This window comes from Coturnix japonica, chromosome 1, assembly GCF_001577835.2.
Source record: "Coturnix japonica isolate 7356 chromosome 1, Coturnix japonica 2.1, whole genome shotgun sequence".
Lineage (NCBI taxonomy): Eukaryota > Metazoa > Chordata > Aves > Galliformes > Phasianidae > Coturnix > Coturnix japonica.
Genome location: NC_029516.1, coordinates 13,191,618 through 13,211,912, shown reverse-complemented (window position 1 = coordinate 13,211,912; position 20,295 = coordinate 13,191,618). Strand labels below are relative to the sequence as shown.

General features: G+C 38.7%; 2 protein-coding genes across 3 annotated transcripts in view; one reads left to right on the top strand and one right to left on the bottom strand.

The window, feature by feature from the left end:
* The window catches only part of COG5 (component of oligomeric golgi complex 5), a 172,599-nt gene that overhangs the window by 28,837 nt on the left and 123,467 nt on the right, over positions 1 to 20,295 (top strand). The gene's annotated exons all lie outside the window — the stretch shown is intronic.
* Positions 1,879 to 7,948, bottom strand: GPR22 (G protein-coupled receptor 22). Its single transcript, XM_015850992.2, has 3 exons — positions 7,523 to 7,948; positions 5,463 to 6,482; positions 1,879 to 3,488 (listed from the first exon to the last, which is right to left on the bottom strand). Exon 3 carries the CDS (start codon positions 3,461 to 3,463, stop codon positions 2,162 to 2,164), a length of 1,302 nt encoding a protein of 433 aa, XP_015706478.1. The 5' UTR covers positions 3,464 to 3,488; positions 5,463 to 6,482; positions 7,523 to 7,948; the 3' UTR covers positions 1,879 to 2,161.

Sequence of the window (20,295 nt, the reverse complement as noted above, 5' to 3'; positions counted from 1 at the left end):
AATCTTAGAGATCCCACTTTCTCCTCCTCCTAACGTTCAGAATCTGTGGAATATTTGCTAGTCAGAGAAGGGAGGAAGTGTTACAAAAAAAACAAAGAAAAATATACCAGTTCTAGTTTTTTGGACTCACATCTTCTCACAGGAGCTTACTCATGCAGGAATGTTTTTTGAAGTGTTAAATTTGGAACATACATGATTAAAGAAGAATAGAAAAATCTACTACTATTAAGTTTGCTCCTGAATATACTGAAGGATTTCTATTCTAATAATCAGAACCTCAATCTATTTGATTGAAATTCATGCTGATCCACGCTGCTTATAAGCAGGTATGACTGAATGCTGATACAGTTGGTTTACCTTTTAGAACAAAGCTAAGGCAGTTATCTTTGGATGTATATTGCACTGTAATTTTAGAAAACAAATTCTTACCAGTGAGATGATAGAATGTATAGGTAGAACTTGGGGAATTTTAAGTTCCTGGTCTTTGCGGAACTTGGAGCCACAGTTAGTGTCTTCTGTTTGGGTGAACTGCTTTTCATTTCTTCTTCTCCTTTTTTTTTTTTTTTTAAGCCACAGAAAGTGTTGGCAATACAGATATGATTTCACAGTGTGATGGGAAGAAATGGCATTTTGCTCCCTTAAAGCCACAATTATTTTTTTTTTCCCTAGGCAAGTTTGGAGAAGCACTTCAAAATATCACTTTTTATGTCATACTTTAGTCAAAGTAGCTCTGATATTCAAGGAGGTGTTCTGTTGGATTTTTTTTTTTTTTTTTTAATAAAAGTCAGTACTTATTGAGAATTATCCTTCTAATTATCATGGTAGCAAGTGATACACTGAGGACCTTATATAGCCAGACAAGTTAAGTCATTCTCACTAATTGATTCTGTAGGTTTTTAAAAAGTCAATTAATGTAGCCGCTGTTCACAAAAATACTGAGGTTTTATATAGAGATTAGTTCAAACAACCCCTCCAGAAAAGTGGAGGGATGAGTATCTCAGTTCTTGCTCGCGGTACTATGGATGATGGCTTCTGAAGGCCTTCTGTCTACTCACTGAAGGTATGGGATGAAATGGAAAAGGAGGGTATATAATGATGTTATGACACATCTGTCCAGGATATACAGAAATAGGTTAGCTAGCCATTGTGGGATTTGGCTCGTGTTAAAGCAGTTGCATGACCAGAACTGAACATCACCAGAGCAAAGATGAAACCAAAATAATACAGAAAATTGTTTCTAAATTAGCTGTGGCACTTGACAGCTCTATCTAACTATGATGATGGATGGTATGAATGAGTATTCTCTTTCCAGAAGATCCCCATGTCATGCTGGAGGTCCAGCTGCAAAAATCCCACAGCGTGAGCATCTGAGACCGCACAGAAATGGTTTTGTTGGATCTTGTCTATTAATATCAGGCCCAGTGACTTTCTCGTCTGTGTTTTCACCCTCCTTTAGTGCATCTTTCCCACTGTCTCCCCCTGCCCCTTATATAATTATTCAATATTTTTTGTACTTTCCGTACCAGAGCTGTATCTCTGAGACGGTGATCAACTGTTTCAGTGTGCAAGAACTTTTTCCTCCTCCTTTCTTAGAAGGTTTTCAAACAACGTGTTTCAAATAATAATAGCTGGTTCTGAATCATTAATTGAAGACCATGCTGATTGGATGCTGGAGAAAATTGAAATAAGTAAATAAGTGCATGCCCAAATATGAGATTAAAACGTGTCTAAATTGTAGCTATCTAGTAATCAGAATATCTCTGCTCAATGTAAAAATATACCAGGCAAAATGCTGAATTTGTGCTTTAGAAAATGAAAGATTCCCGAGTGGAATTCTTTAAAAATTATTTTATATTTACAGAGAAACTGAGCCGTACAAATATTTTCAAAAGTTTTCACTTCTTTAAGGCTATTTATTTTCTAAAAAAGAGGACTTGAATATTTCTGACAAATATACACGTGGTGTTACGCTAACAAACGGCCATGCAACAGATATCTTACATAATGAAGAAATTGAATATACAAGACCTACTCTATTTAACACAGATATTGGAAAATGTACAGTCTAGCCAATAGTTAAAAAATGTTTTTCTTATTTGGCAGTATTTCTCTACAGTTTGTTCAAACGTTCCTCTCGATGTGTTTTGGTGAATACTGGAGTCTAGTCAGTGACAACCTGAGGTACTAAACATTTCTGCCTTACTTCGTTGTCTTCGAAGGTGATCTTTTTGTTCCTTTTAGGCTCAATCCATGAGTTGTGTATGACAGCATTATTTGGCAGGGGATCTGCTTCCACGATTGAGACAACTCGTTTTTTCATCTTACTTTTCAGAACTTTCTGAAACTTTTGCCTCGTGAATGCATAAAGTAGAGGGTGAAAAATAGTTGTTCCGTATGCCATGACTAGAAAACATAAGCGCAACTTTACCAAAAGGTCACTTGGGCCCAAACACAAGATTGTGGTGTTTAGAACGGAGATGGGTGTCCAGCAGAGCAGGAAGGTGGAAATGATCAGGAGGGACATTCTGAAGACTCTCTTCTGCCGCTCTCGTCGCTCCCGGTGCCGCTTCACGGCTCGGCGCAGGGCAATGATCACAGACACGGAAGTCCTTACGCCAAAGACCACGTTTCTTCCTGCGCTGCTGTGCGACATGTCCGTGGTCTCATGCTGCGTGGTGAGAGAAATAGTTTTTTTCTTTCGAGCTTTCTTCTTTTGTCCCGTTGTAAATCTTGTGCCGATTCGGATGTTTAGTGCCTGGAGTATTTTGGTGTATGTAATTAACATCACTACCACGGTGAAGAAGAAGATTGGGATCTGGACGAGGAGGTGGTAGTACATCCCTAGCTCAGTGTGGTACTCATTTGCGCTGACACACAGCAGTGTCTTGTTCTCCCAAGTACTTGCGCTTTGAAGACTGAAGAAATTGACTTCAATGAAAGGAATCAGGAAGGCAAAAAGCGAAATGATCCATATTGATGTCATTAGTATCACAGCCCTTCCCATGGTCAGAATTCGGTTGGCAGGTTTGACAGAGATGTCGTATCGGTCCAGAGTGATAGCAAAGACATTGATTGCGGTCGAAACGCTTGCAAAAGAGACGCAAGCCTCGTGGAAGCAGCAGATCAGAGCAGTGTTACTTTCCATTGAAAGCAGAAGGATAACTATAGTTAGAGGAATACATCCCACACAAATTATTACATCAAGTACGTGAAGGTTCATTGTAATTATGTTACTGACAGAATTGATTAAGTTGGATTTCATACAGTAAAGTACCAGCACGGTGAGGTTGCTGCCAAGTCCCAGAACAATTTCTAACATCAAAAATCCAGTGAGAGACACTTGAAAGCTTAATGCATATGACAGTGGTCGGTACATGTTGGTGTCGATGTCATCAATGGCATCTCGAATTGTGAAGTTAGATTCAAACTGCATGTTGCCTTCCAGAATGGGGGAGAAACACATTCTTTTGTTGCAGTTGCTTTTTCTCCTGAAAGGTGAAATAAACATGGAACTACTTGATTTCTTTTTTTAACACTTTTTGTTATGTTAAAAAAAATGATGGGAGAGGAGGAGAGAGGAAAAGCATCCATTCCTAAGAAACTCTTAATTTACTGTGTGTTTAGAGCTGTATTTGGCACAGACCCAAGAGCCTGAGGATCTAGAATAAGGTCTTTCCTTTTTAAAGGAAAACAAGATTTGTTTAACATAAAAAAAAACAAAAAAACCCCCAAAAGATGAAAAGCTTCCACTCAGGGGAGACAAAGCTTTATTTATAGTGATGTGGCCTTTACAAAAGGCCCATTTGTTGAATAAACTGTACTTGTGCTTTGCTTTTGTATTGTGGTGAGTGCTATTTCAGCAGAATGTTGTTAAGTATTGACAAATTAGTACTCAAGATCGTTTTAAAAAGGCTCTTGTGGGAAAAAAGGAAGTGATAGGAACTCAGAGCCCTGTTGCTTATGGATCCTAAAAAGAGCATTTAAAATGCTTGATGGCAATTTAGCAGCATCCTGATGAAGACTATGCAAGAGTGTCATAGAATGAGACCTGAAGTTCTGCAATTAAATGGATTTTTATAGGACTTGAAGACTTCTGTTCACTTCTGTCTTGTGTGTGCCTACATGTATGAAACTTGTACTACGAGTCTATAGAAGTATGTGTAATTTCCAATGTAAAGCTTACATAGGTTTGGGGTAATTGAATTCATTACAAAAATGCTACTTTTCCTCTTTCTGATTTGAGTATTCTGTTTCTTCAAAAAATGGGTGCCTTGATGGAAGGCTATTTAATTTTATTCCAAAACAGATTTAAGTTTTATAAAATAGTACTGAAATATAAAATTGTCTCTTCCACATTTCTTACATACTGAAATTACGTCTGACAGATTTAAGTACATAATGTATTTATCCCAGGAGTAAGGGAGGCCCAAAAAAGTAGCATTTATTACATCTTGGATTTTTATTTTGTGGCTGCACGTGCTTTGGTTTCCACACACTGGCAGGTTGTAAGAGGAGCATCTGTGTTAATACCTGGCGTGTGTATTGCTTGTGTTGTCAGCCAGCTCCAGAGGCTGTAATGAGATGAATAAATAAGAGGTCGTTCAGTTTCTTGTTGTGATACTTGAGGGTTTTATAAGTAGTTTTAAATTTAGGAGGGGAAGTACTTGGCATGAAACTAAATTTAAATGCAGACCTTTGTTCCACTCTGAATACATTAAAAATGGATAGCACTGAGGTGAACAAAACTGAGCTGCTTTTTTAATGCAAGTATGAATCGGGCACACTTGGGATATGGTATGCAAATGAATTTCATCTGCAGTTCTGCAAAGCCTCTATTGCACAATAATATTAATTGCAAATTGTACGATGAAAAACCTTGGTATGCTTCAGCAGTTATTTCACATGTACCTCTTAAATACAAAAGATGCAAATGAGATCATATGAGACTCGTGTGTGAAATGAAACAAATATTTCAAAAGCTTCATTTGATTTCCAGTTTAGGCAAATTCTGATGGATTCACATTAAACCTCAGAACCATGATTTCCTCTGTGTGTGTTGTCCTGGCTTTGACTGTATTTCAAGAACCGGTCCAATTGCATTACTTGATACAGCAAGCTCTTTTGTATTAGTAAAAGCCAGGAGGAAATCAAAAGCAGATCTTGCTTTAAAAAACAAAAATAAAACAACCAAACAAAAAGCCAACACTGAACAAACCAAAATCAAAACAACAATCATAACTGTAACCTTATGCTGAAATTTCTGTGGCAACTGAGGACTTTGGATGAGCTAAATCTATAAAATCAAAGATTTATCATCACCTCTTTGTTGCATTGATTAATTTCAGGTAAGTACGAGTATAAATGTCAGGGCAGAGGTAATTTTCCAGGCACGTTGCCCTTCTGCATGGTGCTGCTCCAGTGCAACGCGGAGCAGGGGCTGTGGCACACAGCCTGTGACCTACCTGCTTCCTGCGCCTCAAGGGTCTTTCAGCTCCTTGTAGCAGCTTGTCATCAATTGATACATGGTGTCACCGACAGGTATTTGACATGCACTGTCACCTGGAAACCAAGTGCTAGCTGGGCTCTTATTTCATTCCCGGCAGATTTTTTTTTCCTCTTTTTGCTCCAGCACTTCAGCAGCAGAAAATTTTGATTAACCATGGGGACTCCTCAGTAGCCTGAGATACTTCGTCTGTGCCGAGTTCCAGGCCAGCAATGACAAACTTTCTTTTAGGTGATGTTAATTTCTTTCCCCTCTCGCATTTTGTAGCAGCCTGCTTTTATTTTCCATGTTTAATAAAGAAAAAAGAAGAATATCTGCATTCTGTGTTCAGAGTGTATGTAGACATCCTTTAGTTACAGTTGCACATTTCTTTCTGTAATATTCCTACTCGTTACTTTTGAGTGATGGCTTAGTCGAAGAAGTTGCTGTACATCGTAAAATCCAGTTCGTGTGCTTTGACAGTAACCATGAGTTACCTAATTTGGTTTATTTTCATTTAAGGAGACTACATAACAGATCATAAAATTGAGAGAAAAATATCCATCAGCCATTGTGGCAAATAAGATATTTAATGAGCAGTATAGAAAAAGCGTGGCTAAAGCCTTGTGCAGCTTGCTGGTGAAGAATGCATATTCTCCTTTCGGGAATTCATGTTTCATTGTTTCTTCATGCATCGGTAGTTTCCACAGTTCTGGTTTTGAATTATAAATCCCTCTTTAAGAAATGCTCACCATTTTAAGAATCACTCGTGTTCTTCTTCTAATGAAATCTGAGCAGATGCGTCAGTCTTCCACGTACATTCTTGACATGTAAATGGTAATACGTGTGTGCTCCATATTTTGTTTCTAATTCCTTTATGCCTTAAGAATGCACGGTCGTGGTGAGTCCTGCTGCTTGTAGGTCATACAGCTAGAAAGGTACCCGGCCAACTGCGCTCTTCATACTGTCAGTTGTAAAACTGAATTAGTTGCTGCATGCCCTTGTGAAGGAGAGGGGAAAAAAAGGGTTAAAAGTAGGGCTTAGAATTTCAAAATAAAGTAATGCAATGATATATTTTGTAATACCACTTATTTTGTGAATAAAGGATGTATAGAATTGTATCTTACAGATTATACAATCAGTTATTGTATTCCCTGTTTCCTAGTAAAACCATGTCATGTTTGTGTTAACTGTCATGAATTTAGTTTTTTGGACAAGTCTCCTATTCTCCAAATAGTGCAGGTTGCAGGAAACCCCAACTAGAAGCAGTAAGTGTTGGATATAAAGTGTCTGTCACACTCAGCTCTAAGGAGCAGCTACTTTACACACGCAGCTCTCTGGTCTGCTGATGAGAAATTGAGCAAAGTCGATAAACTTCATAGGAAACACATTTTTATTTAATTTGCACACTGTTAAAATTGTGTTTCTTGAAATAAATGTGCTGCAAATCAGTGTTTCTAGTAAGTGGCTTCATTTTGGGAGAGACAGTGCAAGAAATAAGTCTTAAAAACCGAAAGCAGGGAATAAAAAGGGAGATTTCATGAGCAAGTCAGAGATTAGTCATATTTCTTGACCTTCATAAAACAGTAAGTGTACACCAATTAACAGACTGTCATCTCCTTCAGAGAGCAACTGAATAAATCTGTAACGTATTTAACTGCCAATATTTGGAAATACTGCCGAGGGAGGAAAGAAATGTTCCCAGTTGCATTCCATGTTGTTGCTTTATTTTTTTTTTTTTTCTCCCAGTACTATATTAACCTGTATCATACTGTCTTTATATTGCATGAACAAAACAGGTTCTTAATATTCTACAAGACTTTCATGCAAAATAGCATTTGTCTATCACTGTGTTTTTAATAGGGATGGGGAAATAGCATTCAGATATTCCCTGGACTCAAATACAACACGATCCTAGTGCTTAATACAAGTTGAATCTGATTCCTTCCTCTTTTTTTCTCTCTCTCTCTTTTCTTTTTTTCCCCCTGTTTTTGTTAAATGTTGCTTATTCTGCATACCATAATAAGGAACAGATCTTACCTCCGCTACAGGTTTGATAAATTCTCGGTGCAGGTGAAGCAGTTCCAGGTTGGAGGGATTCATTTTGTTCACTTGTTAGCAGAGAAGAAGGGAAAGAGGGTGAAAAGCACATCCTCGAAAAATGACCTTAATGAGAATTTGTGCCTGTAGTGTGCCATTGTTTCAGCATACTGCTAATGTATACAACTGCTTTAGTTCTGGTATAGAGGCTGCTGCAGTCTCCCACTCTTCCTACTGTAGAATCAATAAGCATTTGAAAATACATAATGAAAGTAATTTAACATACTGAAGGCTTCTTGTCTCCAGAGACACCACTGAGATTCAGGCTTTCTAAAAAAGCAGAGCAGTGCTTCGGAGAGGCGAGCTTGCGATGGGCAGCTTTTGCAGAATGACAGCCTACCTTGTCGCTTCCCTTCACTGCAGAGAGATGCAGTGCATTCACTAATTTTGATTGGTCAGTGATGTGGGGCTTAAACTGTGCTTCATATATGGGATTGATTCCCCCCTCGTCCTCCCCCCCCCCGATTTATATAAGGATTCTTTTATAAAAGGACTAAACTTACAAATGATTTATGAATTCTGGAATATATTAAGGCTATGCCAGTGTTATTTTTACCTTTTCACTCTTCACTTTGTGTACACTGGAAACCACATGATTCTGTTAAAAAAAAGAAAAAAAAGGATTAAACCTTTATTACTTAAAAAGCTTCCAAGGATCTATTTGCGTTTGCCTCCTTTCCACTGGTGATTTTTTTTTCTTTTGTCCTAGGAATATCTCCAAAATAAAACTGCCTTCTATTTTCTGCGAGCCAAACTGAATCTCTCCAGTCTGTTTATATGCAAGGCAACACTTAGGTCTTGCCTTGAATAAATTATACTCAGGACAAGTCAACACCCCCTTGTATATTAGTAAAATTTCAATTAAGATTCACAGAGATTATTCAGACCCTCAGAATGGGTCAATAATTCAGTTTAGTTCATGAATCAGAGAAGATTCTTGTGATCCATCACCATATACAGCCTATGTATTGTAGCATCGCCCGTAAATTTTGTTGAAAGATTAACTTTACACAATTTTTTTTTATTATTCCATGTGGATTTTTCTGGAGACTTGGCAGGTTTTGGTAAGGCTGTGCCTCACATTACATTCTCGACCCTTGTGAAGATTGCAGAGGGTTTCCATTTTCACTTCCTTGTTTTGTAACTTATTTCTGAATCTGTTCTCAACATAAACAGTGCTCACAAGCACTTAACGAAGAGTAAGGAAAGTGTAGCACAGTGTCAGTGTTAATTACTACTAATGCTAAAATAATTTTTAGAAATGAATTCACTGTGCAACCAAAAATAATAGTTTTTATCATCAGTTTGCAGAAGCGAGTAATTTAAGTGTATCTCAGTAAAAACTGCTCTGCTGGCAGTTCTCCGTGTCAAATAATCATGGAGCTTTGGGCATTTTATGTTTTTTTTCTTGACTTGAAAGATTTTATTTATTTTTTTTTTTTCTGAAAAGTTTGTTAAAATACAGTTAATGTGTGGTTCTTATCTAGGCTACTATATTGATAAGTTTAGTCAAATATTGGTGAGGTTCTGTGCAATCAGAAATAGTAATTGAGTAAACTTTTTTTTTTTCTTTTGTTTTCATTTTTCTCTCAACATGTTACTTATATTTAGGTAACATTGCACTTTTTTATTTTATATTTTTGAATGGCTGCATATTCTTCTAGTTTGCTTCCTAGACCTCATTGCTCTCTGTAAGTACCTGAAAGGAGGTTGTAGTGAGGCAGGCATTGAACTTTTCTCCCAGGTAAATGCCAATGGGTAGGATGAGAAGTAATGGCCTTACGTTGCACCAGGGGAGGTCCTGGTTACCTCTGAAGGAACAGTTTCTTCTCAGGTAAAGCTTTGAGGCACTGACTCAGGCTGCACAGGTGGAGTCACCGTCCCTGGAAGTGTTCAAGGAAAGCGGAGATGTGGCACTAGAAACATGGTTTAGTGGGTATGGGAATGGGCTGATGGTTGGACTGGGTGGTCTTAGTGGTCTTTTCTGACCTTTATGATTCTGTGATTCTGTTCCTCTTTTGCTTCTAGAAAATTTTGTAGTGAAGTAGTGGAGGAAAAAAAAAAAGGTTTGCAGAAACTTTGATTGAAGCTCCTGGACTCAGCAGGTGCCGGGTGCTACACCAAGTAGCAGCTGCTTGCGGCCTTCAAGCTGTCTCTGTTTCTCCTGCCTCCCAAGAGCATGAAGCTAGTGAATACCAAGAGGGGAAGGGGATTCCTGAAATGAAGCATATATTCCTCATAATATTTTAGATTTACTTGCTTCACTTGCAGTATGACTTAGGATAAGTAGGGAAGCCTGTCTAAATTTAAACAGATTAATCTCAGTCTCCCTGTCTAGTTCTTCAGTCAAGCTGTAGTGTTAGAAGGAAAATGATGTGGATGTAGAGGATGGTAGTAATAGGATTTTGTGTATAGCTTCGATATGTAGTACAAATGTAGGCAAAGGAGTCACAAGTTACTTCTTAAGTTTCAGGAGGAAATAATGGCAAAAGTTGTATCTGCAAAAAGTGTTGGAGAAGAATGGTAAGAGTTGAGTTCAGAGCATAACAAGCTCAAGTTTTCTGGAGAGAAAATCAAGAGAAGCAGCAGTACCATATGGAGGCAATAAGGAGTAGGTGGAAGGATAGACATGCTTACAAGGCAGTGCTGTGCAGCTGCTTGCTGAGATGGTGAGAACAGATGACATCATCCACAACAGGGAGAAAGGGAGAGTGGGCTAAAAGAGCCATGTGCAGACACCCAGTATCGACAGGGAAATGTGGTACTCTCACACCTGTGTTCACATTGGTACTGCTGAGGATGATGTAAGGGGAGAACAAATGTGGAGAGGCAGGGAGTTGGAGTAGAAGGAAACAGAGGTGTGTGATAAATGGAAGTTGGGATGCAGGGTATGAGGTGTCTGGAGCTGCTATAGCACAAACCCCTGAAGTACCTTTAGACTGAATTCAGGAGTCATAATAATCTATTAGAGTATGTTTTCCTGCTTTGCTGGGAGCAGCAAGCCTGAAAAAATTCAAGTTGTAGCAAAGTTCTAGGTCTTCCTTCTTCTATCCACTCTCTTCCTTTCTCTGCTCAGGTGGTAGTGTCCTAACACTGAATTTATTTATTTATTTATTTATTTTCTATTAGAAATGTAAGCTTTTTTTTTTTAATGTGGTCTTTGGCTTTAGCTTTACATAAGCCTTTGGCAAACTGCTAAGCATCCAGCTGTCATGGAATAGACACATCTGGAAAGTCTGTATTGGCACAGTTGGGAAACTTCTTTCTCACTTCCCTTGCTCTCTGTGTTATTCTTATTTCAGTCTCTATGATAACCTCCTGAGTTTCTCAGCAGCATTCTTGGTTGCTTTCTTTGGGCCTCACATTGAGTTGCCTGGTTTGACACTTGCTGCTCACGGAGTGGCTGTTCAAACTCTTCCAGCTCATGGGTGTAAAATTTCATCTGCTCTCATTTTTGCAGAGGGTTTGGTCTCCTACCTCTTGCAAATTTTTCAGCAACACATGGTATCTTTAGAGCTTAAGTTACTTTTGGGAACAAATACGGGATGGTCTTAGAAATCTTGCTCTAAGATTGTTCAGCATTACTCACGCAGTGCCCCATGCAGAACTACAGCTGGACAGCTCCACCAGTGCCTTGTGCTTACCAGTGCTGGGCAGTGTGATGCTCAGTCCCAGTGAAGCTCCACTGGGTGGGTTTTTGTTTGCACCTATTCTAGCAGTTTGTGATCCACAACTGAAACATGTTTCTTACGTAGCTGCATCTTTATTTCCTCTATAGCCTGTTGCAAAGACCTTTCTCAGAATGTTGAAAATTCAGTAACTTTTATAGCATTAAGCATGAATGAACAATAGATTATGATAGTTAGGGTTCAGAAGTTGTACAGACATGCCCTAGTTGTGCTGTAGTTGTTGGTGTGCTGATTTGCCTGATGCTGAGATTGTAGCCTGTTGGCCAAGCTTGCACTACAGTGTACTCTCATGGAGGAGATATAAATCTGGTGCCTGCCCAGTGCTCAAGTGCTGGCTGTAAAGGGTTTTATTACTCTTCAAGAGTGCTGTGATGAACAGATAACAAAAACTGAGCTGGAATTTGTAGATGAATACCGTTTTGACTGTGATGGTAATGGAGGCTTTTCTTTATTTTGACACAAGTACTTTATCTTCATTTTTCTTATCTACAGAGAACTGTTTTAAGACCATTACCGCTTTTCTGCAGGGAAGACTGATATCCACGAAATTAATTTTTCATTCAGTGTCCAATCCATAATGTTTATTATATTTTCTCTCTCGTTGTTGATTGCCACAATTTTCTTCCTTTTCTTATTTTCCTAATTTATTTATTTCTTCTTCTTTTTTTTCTTTCTTTCTGGTACTTCTAAATTCAATTTTTCCATTTTTTTCCATTTCCAGAAAACATTTCTACACATGAGACGTTGATCTCAATTTCTCCATTTTAGAATTACCTCAATGGATTAAATAAATAAATAAATAAATTGGATTTTCTAGCTTAATTCTATATGGTTTCATTGTGCTTCTTCTTGTGCTTGTAAAGTCATATACTTTTGGAAGTGACACAAATACAGGTAACTGTATATATGCAGAATAATAAATATGTGTTTTTATGTCGTTTTATACGTGCCGATAATGAATATATATTCATTTTGAAGACATAAAATTAATAGTAGCATAGCAGCTTGAGTACAGAAAAATTACATTGCACATTACACTGTAATTATGTTTTAAACAATTCATTTGATTTTGTGAAAATATGAAATGTAGATATTTGTGCTGCATAAACCCCTTTAGTTGTCCTGTTGGCTTTTTCAGCACTGGAAGTTCCTCTGCTCACAAGCAAGTGCACAAATTACAGAGCGCTTTTCAGCAATTAATACTGAAACTGTGTCTTCTTATAGTTCTGCAAAAGGAGATGATGGCAAAAATCACAGTAGCACCAATGGGGCTCTCACTCATAGATGGAGAATATTTTTTTCATATCACAGCAGTAAGTTTGGTTTAGTGTTATAGCTTAATAGTGGCTTTGGTGCCTTATTGTACAAATATTTATGCGTACTAGTGGGAAAAAATGAATTATCCTCAGGATAGAAGCATGGCTTTAATGGTAATAGGAATTTGAATAACATCAGTGTAACTCCTGCTTTACCCCATAGAAGTGGCTTGTTCTCCAGTACAAACATTCACAACAAATGGTGCTGTGTCTTGTAGCATCTGCTGGCGAAATTTTAAATTATCACTATCAATATAAAGATTTTTTTTCATTTTTCTTTAAAAATCGTAACATTGGAGTGAGTTTAGATTTTCCTTCATTAAAACTACTCTGAGAATGAGGTATTTCTGTTCTTACACATAGTTCTAAGTTAGCAATCAAATACTGACTTCTGTGTTTTTGTTATTACTGGAAAAGCATTTTGATTCTGATATCATCTGTTTTTTATTGCTTTTAACCATGAGCACAGCAGGTGGCTTGCACTGTTTATTTTAAGCATGCGAAAGTGTGCCTGGAAGAAGCTGCTTCTCTCTATGGGTTGGAAAGTAGTTCAGTGTGATAGCTGGAAGTCCTCGAGCTATGCTGCTAGCACTGTGGCTTTGGACACGTTCCTTCCTGGTTAGAAGTCCAGGTGGTTGCTTACCTTGCTTCCATTAAACTAATTGTTGTGCTGGAAGAAGTTTGCAGCGTTACTCCTTGACACTCGGGCTCCTGCTCTGCATGGGACCCTCAGGTCTCATCTCTCAGTGGCATTGTGCTCGCTGTGTGACAGAACAGCATCACCATGAGCATCAGGCTTCTGAATGACGTATTATGGGGAGTTGGGATCAGAGGCAGCTGAACTACTCATGCAGGTTTCAGCTATAGTGCTGTCCATCAGATACCCTGCCTGCTGTGGGACCTGTGTGTGGTCAAGTGTGGAGGATAGGCAGCAGCACCTGCTGCCCCATTGTAATCACTGATGCAGGAGCCTTGTTAGGCACCTTCCTGCTGTAATGGCCTTTGAGAGGAATTGCTAATTGAGAACAAAACAAGAAATCAGGAAGGTTTCCTCTGTGTTTATTCATTTCTCAGAGACCCCAGTTAGACTTTGTTTCCAGTCATTTTTAAAAATAGGAAGGCAGTCTGGTTTAGTTAATGTGTGTTGTCATGCAGTGCCTATTAGCACCTGTCTCAGCTGAAATGAAGAGATGAAGGCCTTATGATCTTAATTGCCCTGTTTCTAAAGAGTGAACACAACAGGAGTGTGTATCACAACACAAGATGCGTCCCAGCCATTTTGCTGAGATCACCACAGTGTGAGGGTGCTGTCAGCGTGAGTTCACTGTCGCCACCAGCACTAAGTTTGTGAGTTACATCAGCACTGCTGTCTGACTCCAGCATCCCCTGGGCTGGTTTAGTTTGGATGCACTATAAACAAACAAACATAATCAAGCAGATAAAAACAATCCAGTAGGGTACCTGTCAGCTGTCAGTGACCACACACAGTAACTCTGAGTGTTTCCATGTAGCTACAGTGACAGGAGCACGCTTTGCCTTCTTCAGACAACCAAATAGCATCTGTGGATACTTCCTATAAGTGACTGGAATGATCTATCTGGTCCCCATGTTCAATTCAAATAGGAGAAATCATTCACAGCAATTTGATAGCAGTGATATTCCCTCCATGAAGTTCTCAAAGTCTGAAAAAATAATATGCAGTGGTAATAAATACTCTGTCGTTTTTGCCTCCCTAGTTTTTGAGTTATTATTTTTATCTCTTATTAATCAAGGTTGTTCAGAGAAACTGATAGAAAATCAGATTATGTAGTGCCATAAAAAGATGTATGAGAGAAGTTAAAAAGTATTAAGTTATAATGATAAATGTGTAATTGTAAGGAAGTTGAGCTAAGCTAACGCAGGGTGTTGTGTTCACCATTTTCTCTGCAAAAAGAATATTCATTTGACTGATGTGCATGTGGGTCTAAATTTAGCTTAGTGTTGATATCATCTTTAGGTTGTTTTCTTTCTTCCTCTGTTGTTTGGGTGCAGTAGTTTGCATCATCTCTATCAGTAATACAGATGATTTTTTTTGTTATTAGTTGCTAAAAAATCTGTCACTTTCTTAGGAGAGCAGATAAAATAGAGATATAATACCTTTAGTTTCTTCTTTTAATTTAAACATTTGTATTGTGGTTCTATAGTCTAAAATAAGTACCTGAGCTATTTAAATGGCATGTATACGAAGAACTGATTTTGTCTATGAAGCTTTTGAATATCAATTTGTGCATAAAAGCCATAGTTTCAGATTTTTTTAAATTTTTTTTTTCCATCTCCTAAAATATTTTTAACTTTAGTGCATAATTGTTGTATCTGGAATCCCTTACTGTAGTGCTGAGGCAAACCAGAGCTTGTTTGAAAAATGCTTTCATTTGCTGCTTTTTTGGTGGGAAGGCTGAGAGAGCAACAGTGTCAGTGATGAGCCTGTATTGCTGCGTATTTGGCTGATACGTGAAAGTGGCTTTGTGCTGGTTAGACCTGAAGCCTGAGTTTTATTTTACAAATAAAATGTTGAGAAATCTATTGGTGGATAATTTTTTGTTACACCAGCGGGTGGTGAACAAACATGTACAGAGAAATTGTCAAATTATTCAGTGGCTTTCACTGGTGGATCTACTTAATAAATTAGAATGTCTATGTAGAATGAGGTTACAGGGATGGGAATTAGAGAGTGTAGATGGAGTGGGAAATAAGCAAAATATTTTTTGCATTTTTTCTGCAACCCTTCAAAGTGAGAAGCACTGCTATTATTGGGTCAGCTAGCATCTCTGCAAATGGATACTTAGAGCCAGGAACTCCTGGAGGAAATATAGAAGAAAGACAGAAGATGGCAATTGCTGCAGCCTACCAACAGGAAAACCATATGAGTTATCACTCAGTGACTCTGCTACCACACTATTGTAGTAAAAAAGGCAAAAGCTCTGATCCAGGCAGCGCTCCCTCTCACTCCTTGCTCATTCTACAGTAGACGTGGTGCCCTGTGGTGCCCAGTGAGAAATGACTGCCCTGTGAGACAGCTGAATATGGAGGACAGCATAATTTCTCTTATTAATCAAGCAAATTAGATTTAATTTGAGGGAACAATGGAAGCAAAGGAGAGTCTGCCCTTTGAAAGTGGCTACTATTCTAAATCTGTTGTGGTTTGTTTGGAAATGTTTTTCATTAAAGTTGTTTTGTGCTGCAATAACTTTTCTGCAGTCTTACTCTAGAAGGAGAAACAAAAAACTCAACCAACCTCTGCTGGTTACCCAAATGTAATCTGTGAGGTTTGTGGGTTTTTTTGCAATTTTTTCATATATATTCTTCAGAAACTCATTCTACTCGCTGCTATAAAGAAACCCCAGCTGTCGCCCTGTTTATTAGGCTCTTGAAAATTTGCACTTAAGCACCACCACTCCAAAACCTTTCAGCCAGCACTGCTGCAGCAATGAATGGTGTAACCTGGGTGTAGAGTACAATACTTCAAAAAGAATTTTCCATTGCTATTTGAGTGCACCCGTACATAGGGACTGTGTGGCTCTTTGGATTGTCAGTTAAATGTACACCTTGATGGGTATTTTAGCTTGTGATGATACCAAGCACTTAATAAAGTTTATGAAAGTATAGAGGCCTCTCTCAGTAATCTTAAGTCCATAGGATACAGAGTTATTACGGTGTCCTTTGGGATAACAAACATTAGTGTTAATCAGAGAAAATTGAGTTGGTATTTGATAGTCTTAATCTAGAGTAAACTTGCTTAACAATTAGAGCTCATAGAGTCATTAAGTTTGGAAAAGACCTGCAAGATCATCTAGTCCAACTGTCCACCTCCCACCAATATTTTCTCACTAAACCACATCCCTCAGTGCCACATCTTCATATTTCTCAAACATCTCCAGGGACAGCAACTCCACCACCTCCCTGGGCAGCCTGTGCCACTGCCTCACCACTCTTTTGAAGTTGTTTTTCTTACTATTCAGCCTCAACCTCTACTGGCTATTCACCCTTACCCTTTCACAACTTGAGGCTTGCCCTGTCACTGCTATCCAGGAGCAGAGACCGACCCCCACCTCACCACAATCTCCTTTCAGGTAGTTATAGAGAGCGGTAAGGCCTCCCCTGAGCCTCCTCTTCTCCAGACTGACCCATCTCAGTTCCCTCAGCCGCTCCCCATCAGATCTGTGCTCCTGACCATTCACAGCTCTGCTGCCCTTCTCTGAACACACTCTAGTGACTGGCACAGCATCCTGTGTCTGTTACATGGCTTGTCTTCATGCCATTCTGTTTTGTAGGAAAGCAGTTTGGCTGTGTGCAGGAAGATGGGCAGATCTGAAAAGCCTGTCTGCTGCTTATGAATCTGTTGAGTCTCCATCACACAAGACCAATTTCTTTCTGAAAAATGTGGTGACTGTATGAATTATATGCACTATTCTCCTTGCAGGTTTATTTTTATGTCTAACTAGAGTGAATGAAGTAAGTTAAGCCAAGGCAATGCTTTGTAGCAATAATGAGTGAATTTAAGTTTGAATGGGAAAATAGCTCATGTAACCAAGTCTTTCTCTTAGGACATTTGTTTGTTCTTTATACCAAACGAAATAAAATATTGGCAAAGTCAGAATATAAATAATTTCTTGCTCCAGCCTTACTTTTGTCTAAATTGCTTTAGGCCCTCAGCTGCATTGGAGGTGTGGGAGAGAGCAAAGTAAAGGCCCCAAACATGCAAATAATTAATGAGATTTTAAAAATATATTGATGAAGCACAGTAGAACTGTCTACTTCTTCATCTATCTTTAAACAAAAAAGCTGCTCATTTCTAAGGAAAGAGGCCTTGCAAAGGTTATTAAGCACTGGACCAAAAAATAAAGAACCACGTTTGGAGACTATTTCACCTGGGAACTGTTGCTTCTAACATCAGTTAAAAAAAATATATAAAGTGTAAAGATACTTAATAAATAAAACCTGTAATCATATAGGACCTAACAGCACAACAAATCAATATTGTGAATAGAACAAACTGGATATACTACTTCTGTGTACAGTACTTTGAGTTGTGCTGTACTGGAAAACGTTTTACTTGTAGCTTAGGCACTTTGCAATTTACAGTTCATCTCTTATCCTTCCCAGTATAAAATGTATAGAATCATAGAATTACTTAGGTTGGAAAAGACCTTAAAGATCATAGAGTCCAACCACAACCCAACCATACTACCTTCACTAACAACCTTCTGCTTTATGATTTAGTCCCTGAGCACCACATCCAAATGGATCTTAAACACATCCAGGGATGGTGACTCAACTACCATGTGCTTAACAGCTCTTTCTGTAAAGAAGCTTTTCCTGATATCCAACCTAATCTTACCCTGGTGCAACTTAAATACTGAGAGCTTGATGTGAAAATATTGCTTTAATTAATTAATTTTTTTTTAAAATTTGGTTGGTTTTTGTGTGTGTGTTTTTCATTTTATTAATTCTTTAGTGGTACCAATATTTCATCACTTTTGTATCAGAATATAATTCTTTTAAGTATGACTACCATGTATGGCAACCTGCTGGATGTCATCCTGTGATCAGCTGGGAACAAAACTGCTCTGAACAGCCCATAGTGCCCCGAGTAGAAATGCACATCCACAACACTAAGAAATGAGAATGGAAATGGGATTGATCCCAAAAATTCCATAGTCAAACAGCTGCAAGAGAATTGTGGAACGCAGAAAGTCCACATAAAACTGCTAATGTGTAATTTCAAATCTTTGTTTCAATATGTGATTCTAATGCAAAGTTTATTTTCTCTTTCTGTGTTTGCCTGAAAGCATCTATATTTTCAAAGTGTATTTTAAGATCGCTGAGTGCTGTTAGTCCTGGATGCTGGAGAAATGAATTCATCAAATCACTAATCTTCTTAATTTTTTAGATTCTTTTTAGAAACACATCCAGCTGATATAATTTAATATTCTGTTCTTGTGCAAAGTCTTGGATAATGCATCTGTGAATGAATAAATAAATGGAAAGAAATGCAGTTTTAATTCTGGCAAAAACTATTTATATTGCTTGCTCGTAAAATTGGCAGCAGTGCTCTACTCTGGGGTAGCATTGTTGGTTATTGACACAGCGGAATATTAGTGGTTAGAAATAAAAATGAATTTAGCTGAATTTTATAGTTTGGGCTTTTATTTATTATTTTAATGTAGTATTGGCACCTGCAAAATCATGCGAGATGTTGGTTTCTCTTTTGACAAATGTATTGTTGGAGATTAATATATTATTATAATCTGCATTGATTGCTATTATCTAGCAAACACTTGTCAGATACCAAAGCAGGTGTTCTCAGTACTAACCCAGATCCTCAAGGAACACTGAGGACTTATGGTGCTGGTTCAGAGGCAGCTGAGTTGCTCTTGAAGAAATCAGTGTTTGCTGGGGTCAGTTAAAACTCTGCTGTTGTCACTGCCACTGACAAGTAGTGCTCACTGTGAGTCTGTCTTGTTCAGCTATCCAGTGTGTACTTTGATAATGTAGTTGTTATTATTTTCTTCATCAACTTTGAGAAATTTTAGTATTTTTATCAGAGAATAGCTTCTGGTCTAACAAACAAAGGCTCGAGTACTAAGGAACTGACCGTTTACTGCATTGGTGAGCTGTAACATGAAATGTTTTTGTGAGGACTTTGACCAATTGCAATCTCCATAAAGAGGTGGCATGTGGGAAGATACGAGAGCACTTTTGAGGTGAACACAGCTGTAATGTGAACTGCAGGAAGGGCTCTGCAACCGACTGGTGAATTAAATGACCTGGGTAAACTGGCTACTCTAGCAGACGAGAGGGCAATAGGAAGAGCCAAAGCCCTTGATCCTGGCAAGTGTGCTTGGGATTGCATAGGATCTACCTCAGGCCACCCAGACGGAAAGCAGTTTTGCAGGGAATGTACTCATGGGCCCTATTGGACTTCAAGTCGAACACAAGCCAGTACTATGCCCTTAGTACAAATAAGACAAATGATATCCCAAGATGTATTAAGCTATTATTATTGTTAAGTATTGTCTATAGATCAAGGGAGGTAACCCTTCTCCTCTATTCATCCCTAGAGTACACTTGGATCCCTAGACCACACTTAGAGGGGACCATAAAGATCATCTAGTTCCCACTCCTGTTGAATTTCATTAGGTTCTCACGGGCCCACTTTTCAAGCTTGTCCCAGTCTCTCAGGATGGCATCCCTCCCTTCTGTTGTGTCAACTTTATCACTCAGCAAGAGTGCAGTCAGCAGATCTGCTGAGTGTACACTCGATTCCATTGTCTCTGTCATTGATAAAGATGTGGAAGAGCACTAGTCCCAAGATGGACCCCTGGAGAGCACCATTTGTGACTGGCCTCCACCTGGACGTAGAGTTTATCCACTGAGTAGTCCAGCCTTCAAATCCATCTCTCTCCAATTTAGAGAGAAGGATGTGGTGTGAGACTGTCAGAGGCCATGCACAAGCCCACATAAATGACATCAGTTGCCCTTCCTTCGCCCACTGATGCTGTCACTCCATGGTATAAGGCCACAAGATTGGTAAGGTCTGATCTGCCCTTGGTGAAGCTGTGATGGCTGTCACAGATCACCTTCTCATCTTGCATGTCCCTTAAAATAGCTTCTAGGAGTGTCTGTGCCATGATCATAGAGGTGAGGCTCACCAGCCTGTAGTACCCTG